The sequence below is a fragment of the Schistocerca americana genome, chromosome X (genome assembly GCF_021461395.2).
Source record: "Schistocerca americana isolate TAMUIC-IGC-003095 chromosome X, iqSchAmer2.1, whole genome shotgun sequence".
In the NCBI taxonomy this organism is placed as follows: Eukaryota; Metazoa; Arthropoda; class Insecta; order Orthoptera; family Acrididae; genus Schistocerca; species Schistocerca americana.
This window is the reverse complement of record NC_060130.1, coordinates 208927208-208949818: the sequence shown is the minus strand read 5'-3', so window position 1 is coordinate 208949818 and position 22611 is coordinate 208927208. Positions and strand designations below refer to the sequence as shown.

Genomic DNA, 22611 nt, shown 5'->3' with positions numbered 1-22611 from the left:
GCCTTCTGATGCCAATTGAAGAGGTACTTGATTGAGTAGTAATGGCTTCAGGTCACGAACACTGATAACGGCTGGAAGAGCAGTATGGCGACCCCATGCCCCCCCTCCCCCCCCCCCCCCCCCTGCCCATACTTCATTCAATGTCCCCATTGGCAGAGGATGAGTTCCCGGTTGGTCAGTACCAATTACTCCAGCAGGGCTTGTGGATTGAGTTTACATACACAGATGATAATTTGCACGATAATGTTCTCATGAATGTGTTCCTTCAGAACAGAATGGTGTAGCCTGCCTGTTCGTCAGACATGAAACAGTAAACTTTGTGTGGGATCGACTGAAATGAACTGTTTGTGGATGCTGACAATGATCATTTATGCAGAATCCCACTGTAGAGTTGGACAATTTGGACTATTTCATTGATGTTATGCCATGAGAGATTCAAGTCTGCATCCGAGCAAGGGGACATTCCTCCACATATGACGTTTCTCAGGAGTGCTATGAAAAACCCTCCATGGAAACAAATTATTTTGCTGTTACACAAATCCTTGTCTTTTGTGTTCTGGACACACCATAACTGTATACATGCGCATGAGACAGAGCCAATTTTTGTTTTGTGTGACATAGATTTCAAAACAAAGGACTGATGCCAAACTTCTGCTGATGTGTATATCATGATACTTTGTAGCCACCTACATCAAACCAGACCCCATAAAGATACAGGCACCTCTTTTCTACTTAAACAACTAGTGAAATGAGCACATGAGTTAGAATGGAGAGAAGACAATCTTGAAACTTGTCCAACACAGAAGTACTTGGGAAAAATACTGATGAGGACATTGGTTCAAACCCACATCTGAATAGATTGCATTCTGTCATATGACAATAACCTATCACATGACAGTAGGATCCATTAAACTGTTTGCATGTGTCTATGAACTGCGCAGTGCCCAATCATAACTAGTCCTCTCAAGTTCATGTAGGGCAGTTTACCTATGGAATACACAAATTATGAATATGCCACTATGCTTTTGGTGCTGACTACATCTGAAAACTAAGCTGTGGCTGCTGCTTATAAGTGTGCTGCACAGTACCCTGAAAGGTGCCATCCCGATAAGAATGTTTTTTGTCACCTGGAGCAATGCCTCTGGGAAACCAGTAATATTTGTCCATAAGTAATGGACACAGCTCATCCAAGGACTAGACATGCTCTACAAACAAAGGGTGTAATTTCTGAAACTGTTCACTAATCACCTCAGTGAAGTACCTGTGATATTGCAAGGCAGTTCTAGATATCTCACAGACTGGTTGTTCCAGTGTTTCATGATGAAGGGCTGCATCCATTTTGTTACACATTAACTCAACACCAGCAGCCAGAAGACCACATTGTACAAATACAGTTTTGTGAATGGCTTTTGCACCAAGTGGAAGATAATGGAAATTTTATAAATAACGTGATATGGACTGACAAATCTAGCTTCAATCATGAAGGTATTTTCAACCTCTGCAACAGTCACTATTGGTCAGAACACAACCCACATGTCACCCATGAATGTGGCATCCAGCCACGCTTTGGCAAAAACCTGTGAGTTGGAACCGTGGGAGGAGTGCTTTTGGACCTTTACCTAGTGCCAGACAATTTGAATGCACCCAGTATCATATGTTTCTTTGCAATAATTTGCCTGACACATTAGAAAATGTTACTCTGGGCATTCGGCAACAGTTATGGTTTCAGTATGATGGTGCGCAGCCACCCTTTGGAATGGATGTGTGTAGCTATTTAAGTGAAGCATTTCCAGGGAAATGAATTGGGTCAAATGTTCTGGCCTCCATGTTCTCCGGACCTTAAACAACTAGATTTCTACTTATGAGGACACTTAAAGGTTAAAAATGGTTCAAATGGCTCTGAGCACTATGGGACTTAACAGCTGAAGTCATAAGTCCCCTAGAACTCAGAACTACTTAAACCCAACTAACCTAAGGGCATCACACACATCCATGCCCAAGGCAGGATTCAAACCTGCGACCGTAGCAGTCGCGCGGTTCCAGACTGAAGCACCTAGAACCGCTCGGCCACCCCAGCTGGCTCTTAAAGGATTAAGTATAGTTTTCCATTCATGGATGTACATGATCTAATAGCTAGCTTGCAAGCCATTTTGGCAATGGTGGATGCAGGTGTGTTCCGTAGGGTTCAGAAAAGTATAATCTAATGAGAGGTGAAGTGTTTGCAAATGCAATTTGGTTGCTTTGAACATCATCTCTAAAGGGAACGTTGCTCGTATGTGTATGTACTGACTCTGTGAAGATAAGCCTGGATATCAAATGTACAGAATGGAACTACTGTGCATGATACAATGTGCAACCCAATGTAGCCTACCTATTGTGTTTTTTGTACAGACAATATTCCTGTTATTTAACATTGTTTTCATTTGTGTCATGGATGCAACAAAGTGGCCTGTAAGAAGTTCATGTTATGCGTTAATGTTTAAATACAGGTAACAGCAGAAGAAAGAAATTCACAAGATACCGCATCATGGAGGTGTAAATTGGATACAGTTTGATCCTTTAAATGGGAATAAAAAGAAATATTTGGCACAAACACGACTCAAACATTAGTGAGTCTGCATGTCTGTTCCCCATGGCATTGCTTTGTCTCACTGAGATAATGGGACAGTTCAGGTACAGCACAGAGTTCGTACTACCCTTTATTGCCCACATTGCAGGCAGTTTGAACATTGCCAGAACCTCTTTTTTTTAATTACATTTCTATAAAGCCAATGGTGGGACCAGGGTTTGTCAGGTACACTTTTGTCTTGAACTAGGATGAATAATTGCATGCTGACTGCCAAGTGTGACATTTTTCAAACACACATGTTAAAGGAAAGCGTATGCACACACATGCAATTACATATGGAGCTAAATAGGTGCTACATTTCATTTCTACTTTTTTCTGAAATTTTTCCACAAATTTATAACATTCCCTTTTTAAGTGTGAGTGTGAGAGTGTGTGTGTGTGTGTGTGTGTGTGTGTGTGTGTGTGTGTATGTGTTTACTTTTTAAATATCTTTTTAAATATTTTTCAATGTTTTCTTCTGTGGTTTATAGCTTTCAGTCCATGAAACTGCACAAAATTTTACTTCTGAGCTTCAAAATCATACGATACAGGGTATTTTCAAATATGCTATGTCTACAACAATGTAACATATAGTCTGATCTATGCCATGTTTTGAAAGCACATGTAAAAGAATTTCCTTCAAAAAGATGTGTGTTTTTACCTCAAAGAGGAGTATGTCATTAAGTCAAGTCTTATGACTAAAGGTTTGCATGACTGCCTAGGTCTAAGAGGATGGTCAGAATAAAAGTTCATGAACTGAGCTGTGAAAGAGCAAGTGTATGCAAAGTGTAAAGATGAAACACAAAGCTGAAAGAATGTATTTCATGTCTGTGACTTATTGGTGAAATAAAAATGGGTATCTCAAAACTTCAGAGAGAAACAAATCAAGTCACTATCAAAGCAAAACTTGGCAAATTTTCTGCAGGTTATTTTAGACAATTCAGAAAGTGGGCAAAGGTGTCATACAACAAAGTGAAAACTGCTGAAGACTATAGTATATGAAAATTAAGTGAATGAAAGTTGTTTTTAAATACTTTCTAATATGGATTGTGCAAAAACTATGGACAGTGTGGAACAACATTGCAAGATCAAAGACAGTGCAAACAAGGTGAGACAGAAAAGTATTTCTCCACAGAAAAATAACCAACATAACACGATATGAACAGTATTCATTTACTGACTATTAAAAATTTTCCTGCGGTATCAAACTCTCTCATTAGAAAAAAATGTCAGTTGTAGAAAATGTGAAAAAGATGCCACAGATACCTGCAGTGATTATAGAGGGAGTAACAGTAATCTTCCAACAACAAGTCCATCTAAAATTGACATTTTGAATTGTGATGTATTTGTAGATGTGAGATTAGAAGCATGGTAAAGCCAGACACAAATTTCATGACAGCAACTGCATCAGTCATGAAAAATTTCAGTGTTAAATAGTATAGACTTCTTGTCGTTCTTGCTGGAACAAATGATGTAGCAAAAAAGCGATGCAAAAGATTTCGTGCTTTCCCTTAAACGAACACTGTACAAATCCAGAAATACGAATGTGGTAGTTTTTTTCTGTACCCCATTGTCATGACATAGGTAACTGGTCCTGTGTGAAGAAGGAAGTATAAAAGATGAATAAAGCTGTACAAATGCATGCAGGAAATTTAAAAATGCAATACACATTGATATAATCACACAAAGGAAACAATTTTATACTGCACATTATTTCCATATCAAGAGATTGGGAAAGATATTTGCTAATCATAAGATCTCAGATATGGCTCATATGGAATCAAACCTTCAGCAAGGTATTAAGCAAGTTACATCTTTGAAAGACGAAAGTGACGTGCTTTAGAATTTAGCATGTGATGTGAAGAAACAGCAGTAAATTCTACCAAGACCAAGTGCAATGCTGAAAATGCTGTCTTAGCAGAAGTAAACACTGCAGCAGTTTCAGCTTAAAAGTGTGTGTAATTTGGATATGCTAAATGCAGATACGTGGTACTTCAAGAAAGGAGTGATTACATATTTATGTTGGTACAAGTCAATATCTGTTGTATAAGAAATAAACTGTCAGAATTAGAGGATTTTTGTAGCATTAAGGATGTAGATGTGATACGTGTATCAGAACATTGGTTAACAGGACATGAAGTTGACACTTTTGCTCCCCAAGGATATGTCATAGCTGACATAATGTGTAGGAAACACAGAAAAAGATGGTGGTGCTGGAATTTACATCAAGCATGGTCTAAAATTTTCAGAATTAGAAATGATACCATACTGTTCATAAATAAATGATGAGTTTAACTGTACAACACTGACTGAAGAAAATATAATAGTTGTTAGCCTGTACAGATTTCCAAATGGAGATATAAATGTACTTTTTAAATAGTTTTAATTAGTGGTTAAGAAACTTTTAAGTTTGAAACAAAGGTTGTTATCTGTGTGCATTTCAATATTTTAAGATTCTTAAACCTGTATTGCACACGCAAGTATCTTGCTCATAATGATGCATGTCTAGATTATCTTATTGTCAATTTACATAGTGGGGAATATGTAGCTAGCCTGGCTGGTGGAGTTTTCACATATCATAATCCACTGCATTTAACACTTTATCATAGGCAACCAATGTATTCCAATGAATTTAGGGTGGCATGAGTAAGAGGTCAGAGAGAGGAGTATATTAGGTTATTTACTGTCTAGCTACAGGATGCAAAGTGGGACTCTTTATATGAGTGTCAAGCAGGAAAAACTAGAGATGAAAATGGTTTTGGTGACCTTTTTTAAATTTTAAAAACATGGAGACTTATGGTATTCATGTTCCCTATTAATAAAAGTTAGCTCCTCAGGTAAACGTAAAAATGCAAAAAGTAACTGGTTTACAAAATAGCTGCCAAATTAGAGAAAACATTCTCATACTGTATTGGATGTATAAAAGTGAGGATGATTGAAGGGCTGAGCAAAGAAATACAATTTACAGTGCTTACCTTAAAAGTAAAAAGTATTACAAAACTAAGCTCATATAACACAAAAAGGAGCACATGAAAGGTACTGAGAAGATATTTCAAGTAAGTGTAAGGCAGCACAGGAAGTTATTAATCAAGATAATTCTTCCAGTCAGATATGTCAAACTCTGCTTGATCTACAAGAATTGAATGATACCTTTGTCACATCAGTCAGAGGACTCTGAGACAAAATTAAGCCCACAGAGACATCTGCAAGGGATATGTTCGGTTCCCTGCTGCCTGAAGTACCTTTGTTTCACTGGAATGAAATCATGTCCAATCATGTCTGTAAAACCGTTTCTAAATTATCTGATTCCGAAAGAATGGGCTGCTATTAGAAAGTGTAACTTTTACTAAAGGTTTGAAGAATGGATTTTTTCCAGATTCACTAAAATTTTCAAAAATTATGCCCATATTAAAAAAGGATGCTAACCCTACACTAGGACTACTGACCGATTTCTGTCATGCCAATACTCTCAAAAACATTTTAGAGACTCATTTACATTCAATTAAGCAATTATTTTTAAAAGCATGACCTTTTTTGCAGCAATCGGTAGGGATTTCAACCAGGTAAAAATACCACTGTAGCTGTTCAGGAAAATGTTCATCAGACTTTAACAGCTTTTGAAAATAAGATAATTTTATGATGTGACTGAAGTAAAGCACTTCACTCCATTCCTTTCAAAATATTATCGGCAAAACTGGCGTATTATGGTATACAAAATCTATATTAGTCGTACTTTCATCCTACCTGAACAACAGAAGACAGTTTGGCTCAATTAGAAACAGACATTTTACTTCAGTAAAAACTGGTACAGGTATCACAGGGCTCTGTGTTTGACACCTTCTTTTTCATTGTGGCCATCAACAATCTGCCCCATTGTGTACCACAGTCTGTAATCTGCTATTATGACAATACAACTTTACTTACTTCACATTGCAACATCCCAGATCTTGATAAGATTAAGCAAGACACCCTTGGCTCTTCATTAAATTGGTCTGCAGCCAACAAACTTGTTTGTAAATGATTAATGGAAAATCTCATATAAAGATGTGAAACAAATACTAACAAAGAGATAGAGGGGCTGGCCAGTACTTACCTCAGCTCAGTACAACCAATAGATACACAAAACAGAACAGAAAATTTACATTCCTAGCTTTCGGAACTTTGTTCCTTCATCAGGAAGGAGAGAGGGGGAAAAAGGGAAGAAGTGAAAGTGGATCCAGTTACTCACAACCCAGGTTATGAAGCAACAGGGCAAGGTAAACAGGGAGGGTAGTAAGGATGGAGGCATGGTCGTCAGAGGAAAGCCAAAGATATTCTACTGTAAGAACTGGGCCAGCTTCAAACTAAAGAGGATGCATACATAAGTAAAGAGGTACATAGTATAAAGATAAACACAACTATGTAGGAAGAAAAGATGCGTGAATGGCTGAAGAGGAGAGGGAAAAAGGAGAAGACTGAAGAGTAAATGGGAGTGAGGTTGGTTAATGTAGGTTCAGTCCAGGGGGATGGCGGGATGAAAGGATGTGTTGGAGTGCAAGTTCCCATCTCCGCAGTTCCGAGGGACTGGTGTTGGGTGGGAGAAGCCAAATGGCACGTACAATGTAGCAGGTTCCTAGGTCCCTAGAATTATGCTGGAGGGCATGCTCTGCTACTGGGTATTGGACATCTCCTAGGCGGACAGTTCGTCTGTGCCCGTTCATGCGCTCAGCCAGTTTAGTTGTCGTCATACTAATGTAAAAGTCTGTGCAGTGCAGGCATGTCAGCTGATAAATGACGTGTTGTTTCACATGTGGCCCTGCCTTGAATTGTGTATGTTTTACCAGTAGCGGGGCTGGAGTAGGTGGTTGTGGGGGGATGCATGGGACAGGTTTTGCAGCGGGGTTACAGGGGTAGGAACCGCTGGGTAGAGAAGGTGGTCTGGGAATATTGTAGGGTTTGACAAGGATGTTACGGAGGTTAGGGGGGGCAACGAAAGGCAACTCTGGGTAGTGTGGGGAGAATATTGTCAAGGGATGATCTCATTTCAGGGCTTGACTTGAGAAAGTCATATCCCTGGCGGAGTAATTTGTTGATGAATTCGAGGCCAGGATAATATTGGGTGACAAGGGGGATGCTTCTGTGTGGTCTGGGGGTAGGAACATTGTTGTTGGATGGGGAGGAATGTATTGCTTGGGAGATCTGTTTGTGGACAAGGACTGCAGGATAGTTGCGGGAGAGGAAAGCACTCGTCAGGTTATTGGTGTAATGGTTGAGGGATTCGTCACTGGAGCAGATACGTTTGCCACGAATACCTAGGCTGTAGGGAAGGGAGCGCTTGATGTGGAATGGATGGCAGCTGTCAAAGTGAAGGTACTGTTGTTTGTTTGTGGGTTTGATGTGGACAGAGGTGTGGATGTGAGCTTCAACAAGATGAAGGTCAACATCCAGCAAGGTGGCATGGGTTTTGGAGAAGGACCAGCTGAAATTCAGACTTGAAAAGGAGTTGAGGTTATTGAGGAAATTAAGGAGTGTTTCTTCACCATGAGTCCAGACCACAAAGATGTCATCTATAAACCTATACCAGGCCAGGGGAAGCAGCTGTTGGGTCTTCAGGAAAGCCTCCTCCATGCGGCCCATGAAGAGGTTGGCATAGGACGGAGCCATACTGGTTCCCATTGCCGTTCCCCTGATTTGCTTGTAGGTCTGGCCTTCAAAAGTGAAGTAATTATGGGTGAGGATGAAGTTGGTAAGTGTGATAAGGAACAAGGTTTTTGGAAGATCTTCTTGTGGGTGTTGGGAGAGGTAGTTTCAAGGTCAGAGAGACCATAGGTATGTGGGATGTTTGTGTAAAGGGATGTAGCATCTACGGTGACAAGAAAGGTTTCAGGTGGGAGGGGAGTGGGAATGGATTTGAGGCGTTCTAGGAAGTGGTTTGTGTCTTTGATGTAGGATGGGAGTCTGCGGGTGATAGGTTGGAGGTGTTGGTCTACCAGAGCTGAGATACGTTCTGTTGGGGCTTTGAAGCCTGTTACAATGGGACGGCCAGGATGGTTCTCTTTGTGGATTTTGGGTAATAGGTAGAAGGTAGGGGTATGTGACTCAGGTGGAGTGAGTAGGTCTATGGAAGCCGTTGTGAGGCCTTTTGAGGGACCTTGGATTTTTAGGATTTTCTGCAGCTCAGTCTGGATAGAGGGAATGGGATCCTGGGTAACAGCTTTGTAAGTTGAGGTGTCGGAGAGTTGACGCAGTCCTTCTGTAACATACTCCACATGGTCAAGTACCACAGTTGTGGAGCCTTTATCTGCTGGGAGGATGACAATAGAGCAATCTGTTTTCAGCTCCTTAATGGCACGGGCTTCAGCTGGGGTGATGTTGGGGGTTGTCGGGATGTTCTTCAAGAAGGACTGGGAGGCAACACTGGATGTGAGGAATTCCTGAAATATCTGCAAGGGATGGTTTTGGGGGAGGGGAGGAGGATCCCTTTGAGGAGGCAGTCAGAACTCTTCTAGACAGGGTTCAACACTGGGTTTGGTATTTGGGGGCTGTGTTTGGGTGGTGAAGTGATATTTCCAGTTGAGGTTCCAGGTGAATGAGAGGAGATGTTTAACCAGGGCATTGTGGTTGAATTTAGGCGTGGGGATGAAGGTTAAGCCTTTTGATAGAACAGATATCTCTGGAGGAGGGAGGGATCTGGATGAGAGGTTTAGAACTCAATTGGGACTGGTGATATGTGGCATTTGACTGTGGTTATAGTTGAGATATTGTCTGTGTGGGGTATGTGCTGGGATTGGGAGATTGAGTAGGGTGGTCAGGCTAGGTTTGTTGGCTATGAGGGGGGTTTGTTGAAGGTGCTGTTGTGGTTGGTGTTTGTGAGGGATAGGGAGAGGGACCCCACTTCTTAGGTGTTGCACTAGCACTGTGGAAATTTTTTTCAGGTGGTGTGTGGCATGGAACTCAAGTTTACAGCTGGCTTCTAGGACGATGTTCCTGAGTGTGTTCTCCAAGCAAGGGTTTGAGAGGTGGAGGACTTTGAAGAGAGATAGGAGCTGTTGGGAGTGGTGGTTACACGAATTACTGTAGAGATTCAGGACAAGTTGGGTAAGGGCTAAGAATTAAAGGTTCTGGAAGTCCAGGAGAGACTGGTGGAAGAAGGGATTGCACCCAGAGATGGGAACTTTTAAGGTAGGTCCTTTAGGGGCAATTCCAAAGGTTAAGCAGGACCATAGGAAAAGTATGTGGGATTGCAGTTTGGCTAGGGTGAATGCATGTTTCCGGACTGAATGTAAATAACGTGGTATAGGATTAGGGTATATAGTGGGTAACTGGTGGGTAGGGAAATTAAATAACTAAAGTTAGAATAGTAATAATAAGAAGGAATAAAACAAGGAAGGAAGGACGAGAAAGAAAGGAAAATGTGTTGATAATGTTCAATACTAAAGGAAGACCACTAAATAAGAAAAGTATGGATAAAGGTTGACCAGACCAAGCAAGTATGTCCAGATCAAGGGAAATGAACACACGTTGCTCAAAAAAAGATCGTGAGTGTCGCAAAAAGGATTGCGAGTGGACCTCTGTCCACATCAAACCCACAAACAAACAACAGTACCTTCACTTTGACAGCTGCCATCCATTCCACATGAAACACTCCCTTCCCTACAGCCTAGGTATTCGTGGCAAACGTATCTGCTCCAGTGACGAATCCCTCAACAATTACACCAATAACCTGACGAGTGCTTTCCACTCCCGCAACTATCCTGCAGTCCTTGTCCACAACAATGTTCCTACCCCCAGACCACACAGAAGCATCCCCCTTGTCACCCAATATTATCCTGGCCTCGAATACATCAACAAATTACTCCGCCAGGGATATGACTTTCTCAAGTCAAGCCCTGAAATGAGTCATCCCTTGACAATATTCTCCCCACACTACCCAGAGTTACCTTTCGTTGCCCCTCTAACCTCCGTAACATCCTTGTCAAACCCTACAATATTCTCAGACCACCTTCTCTACCCAGCAGTTCCTACCCCTGTAACCCCGCTGCAAAACCCGCCCCATGCATCCCCCCCCACAACCACCTACTCCAGCCCCGCTACTGATAAAACATACACAATTCAAGGCAGGGCCACATGTGAAACAACACGTCATTTATCAGCTGACATGCCTGCACTGCACAGACTTTTACATCAGTATGACGACAACTAAACTGGCTGAGCGCACGAACGGCCACAGACGAACTGTCCGCCTAGGAGATGTCCAATACCCAGTAGCAGAGCATGCCCTCCAGCATAATTCTAGGGACCTAGGAACCTGCTACACTGTACGTGCCATTTGGCTTCTCCCACCCAACACCAGTCCCTCGGAACTGCAGAGATGGGAACTTGCACTCCAACACATCCTTTCATCTCGCCATCCCCCTGGACTGAACCTACATTAACCAACCTCACTCTCATTTACTCTTCAGTCTTCTCCTTTTTCCCTCTCCTCTTTAGCCATTTACGCATCTTTTCTTCCTACATAGTTGTGTTTATCTTTATACTATATACCTCTTTACTTCTGTATGCATCCTCTTTAGTTTGAAGCTGGCCCTGTACTTACAGTAGAATATCTTTGGCTTCCCTCTGATGACCATGCCTCCATCGTTACTACCCTCCCTGTTTACCTTGCCCTGTTGCTTCATAACCTGGGTTGTGAGTAACTGAATCCACTTTCCCTTCTTCCCTTTTTCCCCCCTCTCCTCCCTGACGAAGGAACAAAGTTCCGAAAGCTAGGAATGTAAATTTTCTGTTCTGTTTTGTGTATCTATTGGTTGTACTGAGCTGAGGTAAGTACTGGCCAGCCCCTCTATCTCTTTGTTAAAACTTGTTTGTAATCCACGCAAAACCCAAAAGCTTAGGAAGGAATTACTAAGAATATGGGAAATGAATGTATCAAATTCTTAGGCAGAAATATTGATGCCAAACTCAGTTGGCAAGAGGGTATCAACCAAGCATGTAAAAATATTTCGCGATCATCCTACCTGGTATGGAAACTGAGAGATATGGTCAGTAATAATTATCTCCGTATGAAATATTTTGGGGTCTTTCTGTCACATATCTCATATGAGCTACACATATGAGGGCATTCTCCTTGTATAGGTATCATAAAAAAAACCTGACACTATAATATGTAAGGCTGGTATTACAGAACACTGTTACACTCTTTTCATGGGGCTTAGGATACTGAAGGTTGAGAATCTGAATATCTATTAGCCTGCATTCCTTGTCAGGAACAACATTAAAGAATGTGTTGTTACAGACACCATTCACAAACATGACACCAGAAATAAGGCAAATGCTGTCATTCCAAGGCTAGCAATAACAGAAAACCGCCACAAAGTGAATGCCCAGAAAATTTTTAACAAGTTTCCTCTTAATGACTGATCCTTGCCATTTAAAAAATTTATAATAAAATTATATGATTGGCTAATAAAACCCTCATGTTAGAATATAAAAAGAACTATGATATTGACACTGTCAAAGTCAATATTTAAGATTATAGTTGTATAGAAGATATTTAATTTGTGCATGTAGTATGAACACTAACTGCAATACTTTGATTTAAACTGTAACTTGCTACCACTGAGAAAGCCTATTCTACTGAATGTGGTCAATGGCAAATAAAGAATCTTACTCTATTGTTCATTCCCATAATAGCTCTCATGATTTTTTTTTCTTTAGCTTGAACACTCTGAGGTGGTTTGCCTTCTCAACACTCCAAAAATTATGCTATATCTTATTACAACTGCTATAATACATGCATGATAAACAATTTTCTTAACAACTAAGTCATTTATTTTATTAAGAACCCTCACTGCATGAAAAAATTGTTTAATCACTTCACAAAGCAATCCATGTGATCTGTTCATGACACACTTTTGTTTATCCTAACACCACGAAATTTAACAGAGTCTGCAGTGAGCAGTTCTCTGCCCCCATAATTTAACTGTGATATATAATCAGCATTTTGGTCCTTAAATGTACAATTTTTGTTTTTGTAGTCTGCAACATACCATGTAATCTTTACGGTAAGCAGCAATCTATCTTTTCCTACATTGTTAACTTTGTATTTGATGATTTACTACGGAGTTCAGGAGATCTTATTTTACAGTTATGGAAATTTGTGTTTTTGGTGGGTGGGAATATGCAAATCAAATCATGGCCTACCCTTCAAAAGGAGTGGGTAAAAGGGTAATAGGCACTTTGGTTGAGAAAATAAGAGGATGAACAGTCACACAGCACAGTTTATCCTTAGCAGTTCAAAAAATTGCAATAAAAAAGAAAAACCTAGGTGTAAATTCATCATAAAGCTTCAAAATATTGCAGACGTGATGAACACAGTGAAACACACTTGGGCAGCTCAGCTGGTAGAGCACTTGGTGGCTGCAAAAGGCAAAGGTCTCGCATTTGAGTCTCAGTCCGACACACAGTTTTAATCTGCCAGGAAGTTTTATATCAGTGCACACTCCACTGCAGAGGGAAAAATCACATTCTGGAAATATCACACAGGCTGTGGCTAAGCCATGTCTCCAAAACGTCCTGTCTTCCAGGAGCACGTCTTGCAAGTTTCGCAGGAGAGCTTCTGTGAAGTTTGGAATGTAGCAAATGAGACAGTGGTAGAAGTAAAGCTGTGAGGATGGATCGTGAGTCGTGCTTGGGTAGCTCAGTTGGTAGAGCACTTGCCCATGAAAGGCAAAGGTCGTGAGTTCTACACTCTGTGTCTGGCACACAGTTTTAATCTGACAGGAAGTTTCATATTGGTGCACGCTTGACTGTAGAGCAAAAATTCTCATTCTGTAACCATCTTGCCTGCTTAAATAAATAAGGATTTAAGTGCCAGTCAAACACAGAAATACAGTGATAACAATGTAGAGGTGGCTTATAAGTTAGCAGCTCTTTAATGCGAAAGATATATGAAAAAAATGATGGTATGACACATGTATGTTAAAAACAGCCATAAAATTCAAAACTATAGACACATAATTGTTGCCTGCAAATATCGCATAAGAACAACTGTGTGGGAACTGGCATTTGGTAACAGCACAGTTCCAATAACAATACTTTACAGATACACACTGAAATATTATTTGATGTTTGAATAAATACTTCAAATAGTACTGTTTACTATCACTCACGCAAGTGGAAGCATACAATAATTTGGTGCAATTTCACTTTTAATATGTTGAAAGAGTTGAAACAAAGACATAACACAGAAATAGTATTTAGTTCTTATAATTTGGCATCACTTGTAAACTTTGTGTTCCTCTTCATCAGACCTTGACTAGTTTAACAAAGAAAATAAGAAGACAGAGTTGTTATACATTTAAGAGCTATGTACAGTTCTTATAGTTAACAGCATTTTTCTAATTTATAAAACTTGTCCTAGTCGCAAAATGGAGAAAATAGTATAATTTTTACCTACATGGGTGAAAAAGATGTGTAAAGTTCTCAAACTGTCGAGAAGAGAGGCATTAGCCACTGACTCCACTATAGGGGGAGTGTTGAAATGTTGTCCGTGCAAAGTTGTATATTAACAATGCCTGCCTCAAGTTGCGCAGGGGGGGGGGGGGGGGGGGGGGGGGGGGTTGGCCTGAGCCATTGCTTCAAGATCAGTACACTACAGAATAATGAAACCATTCCATCAATCATTTGTGGTGATTATTTGGCATCAACAGCCTTAATAATTTCTGATTACTCTTTCTAAACCTTGCCCCCCCCCCCCCCCCCCAAGGTGACTATCTTGCTTATGTAAGCAAATATTTGGTTTTATTTCTTACTAATGAAGATATCTTGTACGTATTTGATGATGAATGTATAATTCCCCTAGAAAAAATTTAGGTTTGCGGACAGCTTCAAAGGATGAGACAGCAGATACGGGCCAAGACCCACTCAAAAACATTGATATTCTAATACACTTGCAATCTTAATAATGTACTGGTCCATTATAACATAATTCCTTATGCCAGCCATGTGTTGCTGGTGATACCCTTAAAACAATCCAGTGTAAATCAGCCGAATGCACCCACTTACCACTTCTTTTCCTCCCTGTCCCATGATGGCATTTCTTAATCTATTAGGGCAGAGCAACTGCTGAATAGTGATTCCTTATGTTGGCCTCACTGCAACAACTCTGCAACATTCTATGTGGACATGCCAACTAATCAGAAGACTATGTGGATGACTGTTGCCAATAATCTATTATCAATCATGAAGTAGTCATCCCAATTGCACATTTTGGCCATTACAACAGTTAGTTTCAACAACTGACAGCTGCTTGCAATTAATGTCATATGGGCCAAACCTCCTGCCCGCCCCCCCCCCCCCCAATATTATCATCTTTGGGAATTTATTGAATTTGTTTTAGTTAGTGCTTTCTCTATTGAAACAATTCATGCGTAAAATGTAGGCCTCTACTACACTCACCTTCAAGAGCCACTCTTGCAGCTGTTCTCTCAGCAGTTACAGTGTACCATCAGATATCTCCTTCCCACCCATCACTCTTTGTGTGTGAATACGTGTGTGTGTGTGTGTTCCACAGAACCATGAAAATTATATAATCAAATTATTTAATGACTTGTTGAGAAATTCATGGTGATCATTATACATACCAGTATTTTCCAGAGAATCTGGTAGTTGCTTCTCATGTAATCCAGAACTGATCATATGACCCATGTTACTTGAATTATTATTGTAGTTATAGTTGGTATTGGTGCCACTGCTGCTGTTGTTATTGTTATTGGTAGTCCGAACTACACCAGGTAGCTGACTCAGCGTTGCAGATGTGAACGTGGGATTGACTGTAGGATTGACAGTAGGACTCATTCCTGATGTTGTTATAGCTGCTGAAATATAAAAACAATATTAATAGTATCATTCCTTTAATTAAAGAATTAAGTGATTTACATAACAGTAGTTTCCTCAAGGAACACAGACTGAAATAATCTCATGTGACTTACTGAATTTTAGACACTGGCTCCCACTTTGGCTGCAAAGTGGAAGCCTAAACCTGACAGTCCAGGAATGCACCAAGCATACTGTACTAGTAAGTGGTGACTTTAACTTGCATGATACTGGCTGGAAACACAACACATACAGTATGGGTAGTAAGGACAACATTAATGCAAAGTAATTCAGCCACAAGTGAAAGAAATATTTTAGACTTCCTTGCTACAAACAAACAAACAAAAATTTTTTTGTGAGTGCCATCACTGAAAGGATATTACTGACATGCTGTTATTATTAGAACAATAAAGAAAAACACAAAATGGTCATCAAGAAGGCTAAGAAAGTATTGGTGCTTGGTCAAACTAACAGACGGTCATTAAAAAAGTAGCAAAAATATGAACTGAGAACATTTTGGTAAAATCTGACATGCACACAATTGTGATTAAAGGTCAAAGACAGGGAAGAGCCACCATTTAGAGAATGTTGTGAAAGCAGACTACTACACTATCGCTACAAAAGAGACTGCTGGGATACTAATACGAAATTAATGGCAACTCATGGACCTGTGAGAGTTATATGTGAAGCCTGCAATAATTTCTAAAGTCTAATCCTGATGAAAGATCTACCAGAAAGTCCTAAGAAATTCTTTTCATTCATCTTGTGGATCAGTTGTGTGTTAAAACTAAGGACAGCAAACAAAAAGCAGAATATTAAATTCCACATTTAAGATGTATTCACTGCCACAAAAATGATAGATATGACCACATGCAACACTGAAAACAGTTAAGACTACTCATAGAAATCAAAGCACCATTCCCTGATAGAAATGTAATTACATTGTCCATTGAAAATTCTGTGGAATTTTGTCCTTCTCTAGCTTTTATTTATGAATAAGCTCATACAGTTTGACATTCCTGGAGAAAAAGAAGCTTCTCTCATAAAGCCAGCACAGATTTGGGAAAAACCACTTGTGCTTTATGCATATATAACATGTTGCATGCATTAGATGCAACCGAACAGGTAGATTCCATCTTCCTATGTTTCTGAAAGGTGTTCAGCACTACCACATTGTCAACTAGTAACTGGTATAGAATCATACAGAGTATCTCCCACGTATCCAAGTATCTGGGTGAATATCTGATTAATAGTACATTGTTCTGGGCTGTGAATGTTCATAAGAAATTAAAATAATGTTTAATGTACCTCAATAAAGCCTAATATGACCTTCAGTGTTCTCCATACACAAAAATGACTTTTCAGATAGAGTCAAGCAGCACTATCATATTGTTCACCAAGACAATTGTTGTCTACAGGAAAATATTATCACTGGCAATTGCAATGAAATGCAGAAAGACTTTAAGAAAATTACCACTAGGTGTTATTACAAACTGCTCTGTTTAAATGTTGATAAATGCAAGATAATGTCCATAAGAAGTACAAAGAATTCAATTTTATCTGATTACAAGATTACTGGTGAACATTTCAAACATGTCTCATTGAGTAAGTATTTAGAGATAACACTAGGAAGTGATATGAAATGCGGCAATTGCATAAAACCAGTATTATGGAAGGTCAATGGAAGTCTCAGATTTGTTGGAAGGATTCTGAAAAAATGCTATACATCTGTAAGGGAAACTGTATACAAACTCTAATGTGGCCAAGTTCAGAGTACCACACCAGTGTCTCCAGACCTTATCACAAAGGCAAGACAACAAACCTCAAAATAATTTACAGGAATCCTGCTGTTATCCTAATAGGTCAGTATGACCAAAACGAAAGTGTAACAGAGAAGCTCATGGAATTTAAATGGAAGTCTTTGGAAGGAAGATGGTGGTGTCCTCACGAAACCATGATGAATATATTTCAGAGTCCTAATATATGAGCAAGATTACCACTCAGATGTTGTTTTTATTATTTATTCTTCACCTTAAATGATATTATCTAGGAAGCTAACATAGGCCATACAGTCACTTTATTCTGGCTTGTAATAAATGTATGTATTAATTATTTAATCCTGGTACTTATAATTATTTAGAAAAAATGCCAATTCTTCAAAAATGATAACATTACAACTATTTCCTACCATTACAAAACTAAAACCCCTTAAACAATTACCCAACTACTAATATTAAGCACTAAAAATAAGCACTATAGAATCTGTTCTGTATGTATTCATTTATTAGGGCACAGCTAAACCGTTTGTTTCCACTGCTGGATCTGCCCTCATGCTACCCCAATCAACAGTCATTTCCTGCAGCATTAGTTGCACATGGGGTAGTAAGTAAGCAGCACTTTCACTTTGCAAGTGATTGCACAATTCAGGAATTTCTTAGGATCCACACTTCTCCCATGATCACTTGCACCAAAGCAACATAAATTATTGAAAGACCATTTCATTCAGTGGTTGTCAACCTCAGATGCCTTCTCTTCAACTGAAGAGTATCTTATCTACTTGGGATGACAGCATGCTGCCATGTGGTTGAATGTTTCATGAAGTCTTCCTTGGCCTTCCTGGGTACTGCGGCTGCAGTATCGCCCAAGATGCACCAGGTTGACCCATTCCTCAATGCTGCTTTGGCATCCAGCATCCTTAATGCCTGACCACCATTACTGACTCCATCTTTGTAGAGCGCACAATCCCAAAATGTGTACTTTGGAGTGCCCGCACTGCCACAGGCGCAACTATCCTTAACCTGAATTTTAATTTTGTAAGGACACATAGCATGTGGGCCATGATCAGTCAGGTAATGTATCAGTCCACTCAACAGTTGAAGAAATCTCATTTTTAGCATCTCCCTTATATTAGGGAGAAATTCATATGTTCTGCTTTTGCCTGAAGAGTCCCATTCATTTTTCCGCAGTTGTAATATCTGATGTTGTAATAACTTTTTCGTACTGAACTCAGTTCAGAGTATCCTACATATTTTCATTTGATTGCCTTTCTTTATACAATATACTGCTCCCATTTTCCTGACTTCCACGTCCAATGGCCACATTCCTAGAATTATTAACACTGTATTGATTGGGATGCCCATTAATCTTAGTAGCACTCCTCACGGAACTCTTCAGACTTCACAAGCTGCAATGTATGAGCCTAAATGCTCACATCATGTCCTAAAACTGATGCTAATATAGATTGGTAGCATGCTCAGATTATTTTCAAGTGACATCAAAATTCCCTATTTGTGATAGTTATCATTTTATGCACCACAATGGTACCATTTCTGCTTGCCTCCTTTATTGGATGTGCAAAATTATGACATTTGTCCAAGGATAACCCCAGATCTTGTTACTACACTTTTTCTGTTTGTTATATTGTTTAATTTAATTTTAAGATTTCTTGCTATGTTGCCTTTCAGCATAAGGTACATAGTTTTGTGAGATGTTAGTGATAATTTGACACTTTGACACTATCCTTTAGGTTTCTGGAGCACTGCATTCCAGTTGTCTTCTACAATTCATCTGGAACCATTGCTTATGATGAACAACACATCATCTGCAAATGCCACCAGTTCTCTTAAGTCACCACTGTCACATAACTTCTGAACTATGGGCTACAATGCTACATCCCAGGACTCCGGACCATACACTGATCCCTATGGACAGCCTTTTGTTAGGGTCTTCATTATTTCCTTTCCTCAGCATATTAAAGATGGATCTCTCCCACAGCAATAGTCTCTCAGGCAGCTGTACAATGCCTCTGGGCACTCCAACTCCCTAAGACGAAAAAAGAAATACGGGAACCTCAGATTTTCAAAAGTGCCAGTAATATTTATCATCATCGTAAGTGTGTACGTAGAATAAACATCCGTGCTGGTGAGATTATCTTGTTAATTTTGTCTTCAGTTGCCTACCCTTTACTAACAATCACCACCTCAGCAAACTTCCACAGTGCAGGGGCCCTTCCTTGCAACAGACACTGCTCATACAGCTATTACATTTAGATATCTATTTAGTCACATATAGGGCTTTTATGACTTTGGCAGGAGTCCCATCCAGTCCTGGAGGTTTTTTTCTTTTTCAGCCTTACAATTATGTACCCAATTTCTTCTTGTGCAAAGGACTTAACAAGCTTAATGTTTCTATAGTCTTCACATAACAGAGATCATAATCTGTGCTGATCTTCTCTCTTGACTTCTACTTCATCATCTGGAAGCTGCGTTTCACCCAGCCAGATATCTGTGCACATTATCATCCTGATTCTGTTATTTGGACAGGTGTGCTGGCCCAGACTGAATCTGTCCAGTGGATTATCGACGAGGACTGGTGTGCTGACAAGCCTGAATGGGACTTTCACGCGGTTCCCCTTGTCCGACTAGGTGAATACTGGGTTGCTAACCAAGTCCCACCTCACAATTTGATAATATTTAGAAAACACCTCACACTTTTCAGGTGATAACACTAGAGACAGACAGATGGTGTACTCAAGTTAACTCCCCGGGGGAAGGGGTGGTGACATAAAGGGGGTCTAGCCACCTTTTACCACTAAACCCAATACAATAACAAGCTGATCCATGAAGACATAGGATAAGATCAGGAAGAAAAGCAGCAGCAGCAGCAGCAGCAGCAGCAGAAGAAGAAGGAGAAGAAGAAGAGTATACAAGGAATACTGTGGGACAACTCTGCTGCAACTATCAGTCATCTCATGCAGGTATCATTGGATTAAGATGAGAGAGATTATGGCAAGTACAGAAGCATACAGTCAGTCATTGTTCCCTTATTAAATCCCAAAAATGGATCAGGACAGACAATCCCTAATACAGAAATGAAGTATCCTCTGCCATATACCATACAGTAGCCTGTAGAGTATAAACGTAAAAATTTTACCAGCTTTTTTCTCAATTATTTTCAAATCTTATTTCCCCTATGTAGGGATTATTTCAGGTCCTATTTGCTTAAGTGTACAATTAATCACTACTTTATCATACCCAAAATCTGTTATTTTATACAACAATGTAAAATAGTGATCTATTTCAACTAATACAATACTGCATTTACTATAATGAAAGAATAAACATATCACTAGTCTCTCTCTCTCTCTCTCTCTCTCTCTCTCTCTCTCCCCCCCCCCCCCCTCCCCCGTGTGTGTGTGTGTGTGTGTGTGTGTGTGTGTGTGTGTGTGTGTGTGTGTTGCAACAGAAGTAAAAACACAGTCTGATAAACATATGATAAAACTGGCAGAATAATGATGAAAAAATCCTGGCGTATAGAGGGTGTACACAGCTAAAGTTCCAGTTTTAAAATGCTGTAGAAAGAGAATCACTGCTCAGAATGACATCAAATTAGAATAGCAAATTATTGATGCAGGGGGTAACACCATGGAACAACAAAAATTTGATCAACAGATGGCACTGTAAGCACCAGAATATGCACATCAGACAAAAACGTGGCACATGGCTGTTCCTCAATTTGCATCCAGGACCTCAACATGAATGCCTCCATGAAGGATTGCATGCTACTGGTAAAGTTCTTTTACAAGAATGGTGATCGTGTGCCAGTAGCCCTGAAAAAGTTCCAGACACTCAAGGGTATGAAAAGAAGACATTGGTCCGACATCTACTTTCGGTCTCAAGAAAATGATTACGAAATTAAAAAAACACATTCTTTTGAATTGCAATGTGGCAGAGGGAGGAAAGCAGTTGATCCAGTGTCTGTCAAAGATGTGGCCACAGCATTGCTGGAGGAGTCGAGTGGTGGTGTGCAAACATGCAGCGAACAGGGAATTGCCTGAATGTTAGACATGCCTGCAAACATAGTGCTCAGAATCCTACAAAACATCCTGCATTCCTATCCATAAAAAAATCATCTATGTTCAGGAGTTCCTTCTTGCTGACCTGCCACCAAAACAAACATTTGCTCTGGAATTTCTTGCTCACGTGCAAGTGGACAATGTATCGCCATTGAATATTTTTTGGACAGATGAAAGCCCATTTCCATCTCCAAGGGCATGTCAATACAAATAATTGTAGAATATGGGTAATGGGAAACCCTCACACACATCAACTGGTACCATTTCACTCTGCAAAGGTGACTGTGTGGTGCAGGCTGATGGCATCATTTATCATAGAGCCATATTTTTTGCGGAGGTCCTGTTACCTGTACTGTTACTGGTAAATGGTATGAGAGTCTTTGGTGCACCATTGTCATTTCAACTCCTCAACAGTGTGGATGTGTGGGTAGGAGCAAGATGGCACTCCTCTGCACTTAATGCAGACAGTGCAGTGGCTGCTGCAAAGGCATTTCAGAAACAGGACAATTGTTAGCTGTCATTTCTCTACAGCCATGCTCGCCAGATCACCTGACCTTAATCCGTGTGACTACTGGTTGGTCAAATGGTTGGTTGATTGGTTGGGGGAGGGAGCCGAACAGTGAGGTCATCGGTCCCATCGGATTAGGGAAGGAAGTCAGCTGTGCTCTTTCAAAGGAATCACCCGGCATTTGCCTGAAGCAATTTAGAAATCACAGAAAACCTAAATTAGGATGGCCAGACATGGGTTTGAACCATCGTCCTCCCAAATGCAAGTCCAATGTGCTAACCACTGTGCCACCTCACTTGGTTGTGACTTCTGGCTGTGGGAGTAGCGGAAAACTAGCATGTTCAGTGTTTCAGTTATGAACATAGCTAAACTGAATGCATGCATTGCACAACAAATTCTAAACATGACTCCCAATAACCCTCCGATCTGTTGTGGAACATGCTGATTCTTGATTTCAACTTGTGGTTGAAAATGGTGGACAGCATACTGCACATGTCTTGCACCCATCTCACAACAATTAGAAACTAATGTCATCTTCCTTTTTATGCAGTTTTTGGCCCCAGGACAGTTAAAAACTGATGTCATTTTGCGTTTTATGCCATTTTTTTCAGGACATTTAAAAACCAATTTTCCCCATCCGATGTGGTGGATGGGCTAACCTGACAAAGTGTCACAATTATTGACTGTCAAACTTGTGCAGTAATGCATATTAAACAATATAAATGGTGTAATGTGCAACTCAAACAACAACCATAGTATTGCCATTCGCCTGTCATTTGCAGCCGA

At 40.0% G+C, this 22611-nt stretch overlaps 1 protein-coding gene across 4 annotated transcripts in view; it reads right to left on the bottom strand.

The window, feature by feature from the left end:
* Nucleotides 1-22611, bottom strand: part of LOC124555391 (bone morphogenetic protein receptor type-2) — a 350813-nt gene that overhangs the window by 15622 nt on the left and 312580 nt on the right. For 3 of the 4 annotated variants that reach the window (XM_047129285.1, XM_047129286.1, XM_047129288.1), the window contains one exon: nt 15232-15465. In XM_047129285.1, coding sequence (XP_046985241.1) covers nt 15232-15465 — 234 coding nt within the window. The remainder of the gene's footprint in view (nt 1-15231; nt 15466-22611) is intronic. The other variant, XM_047129287.1, reaches the window with a different exon arrangement.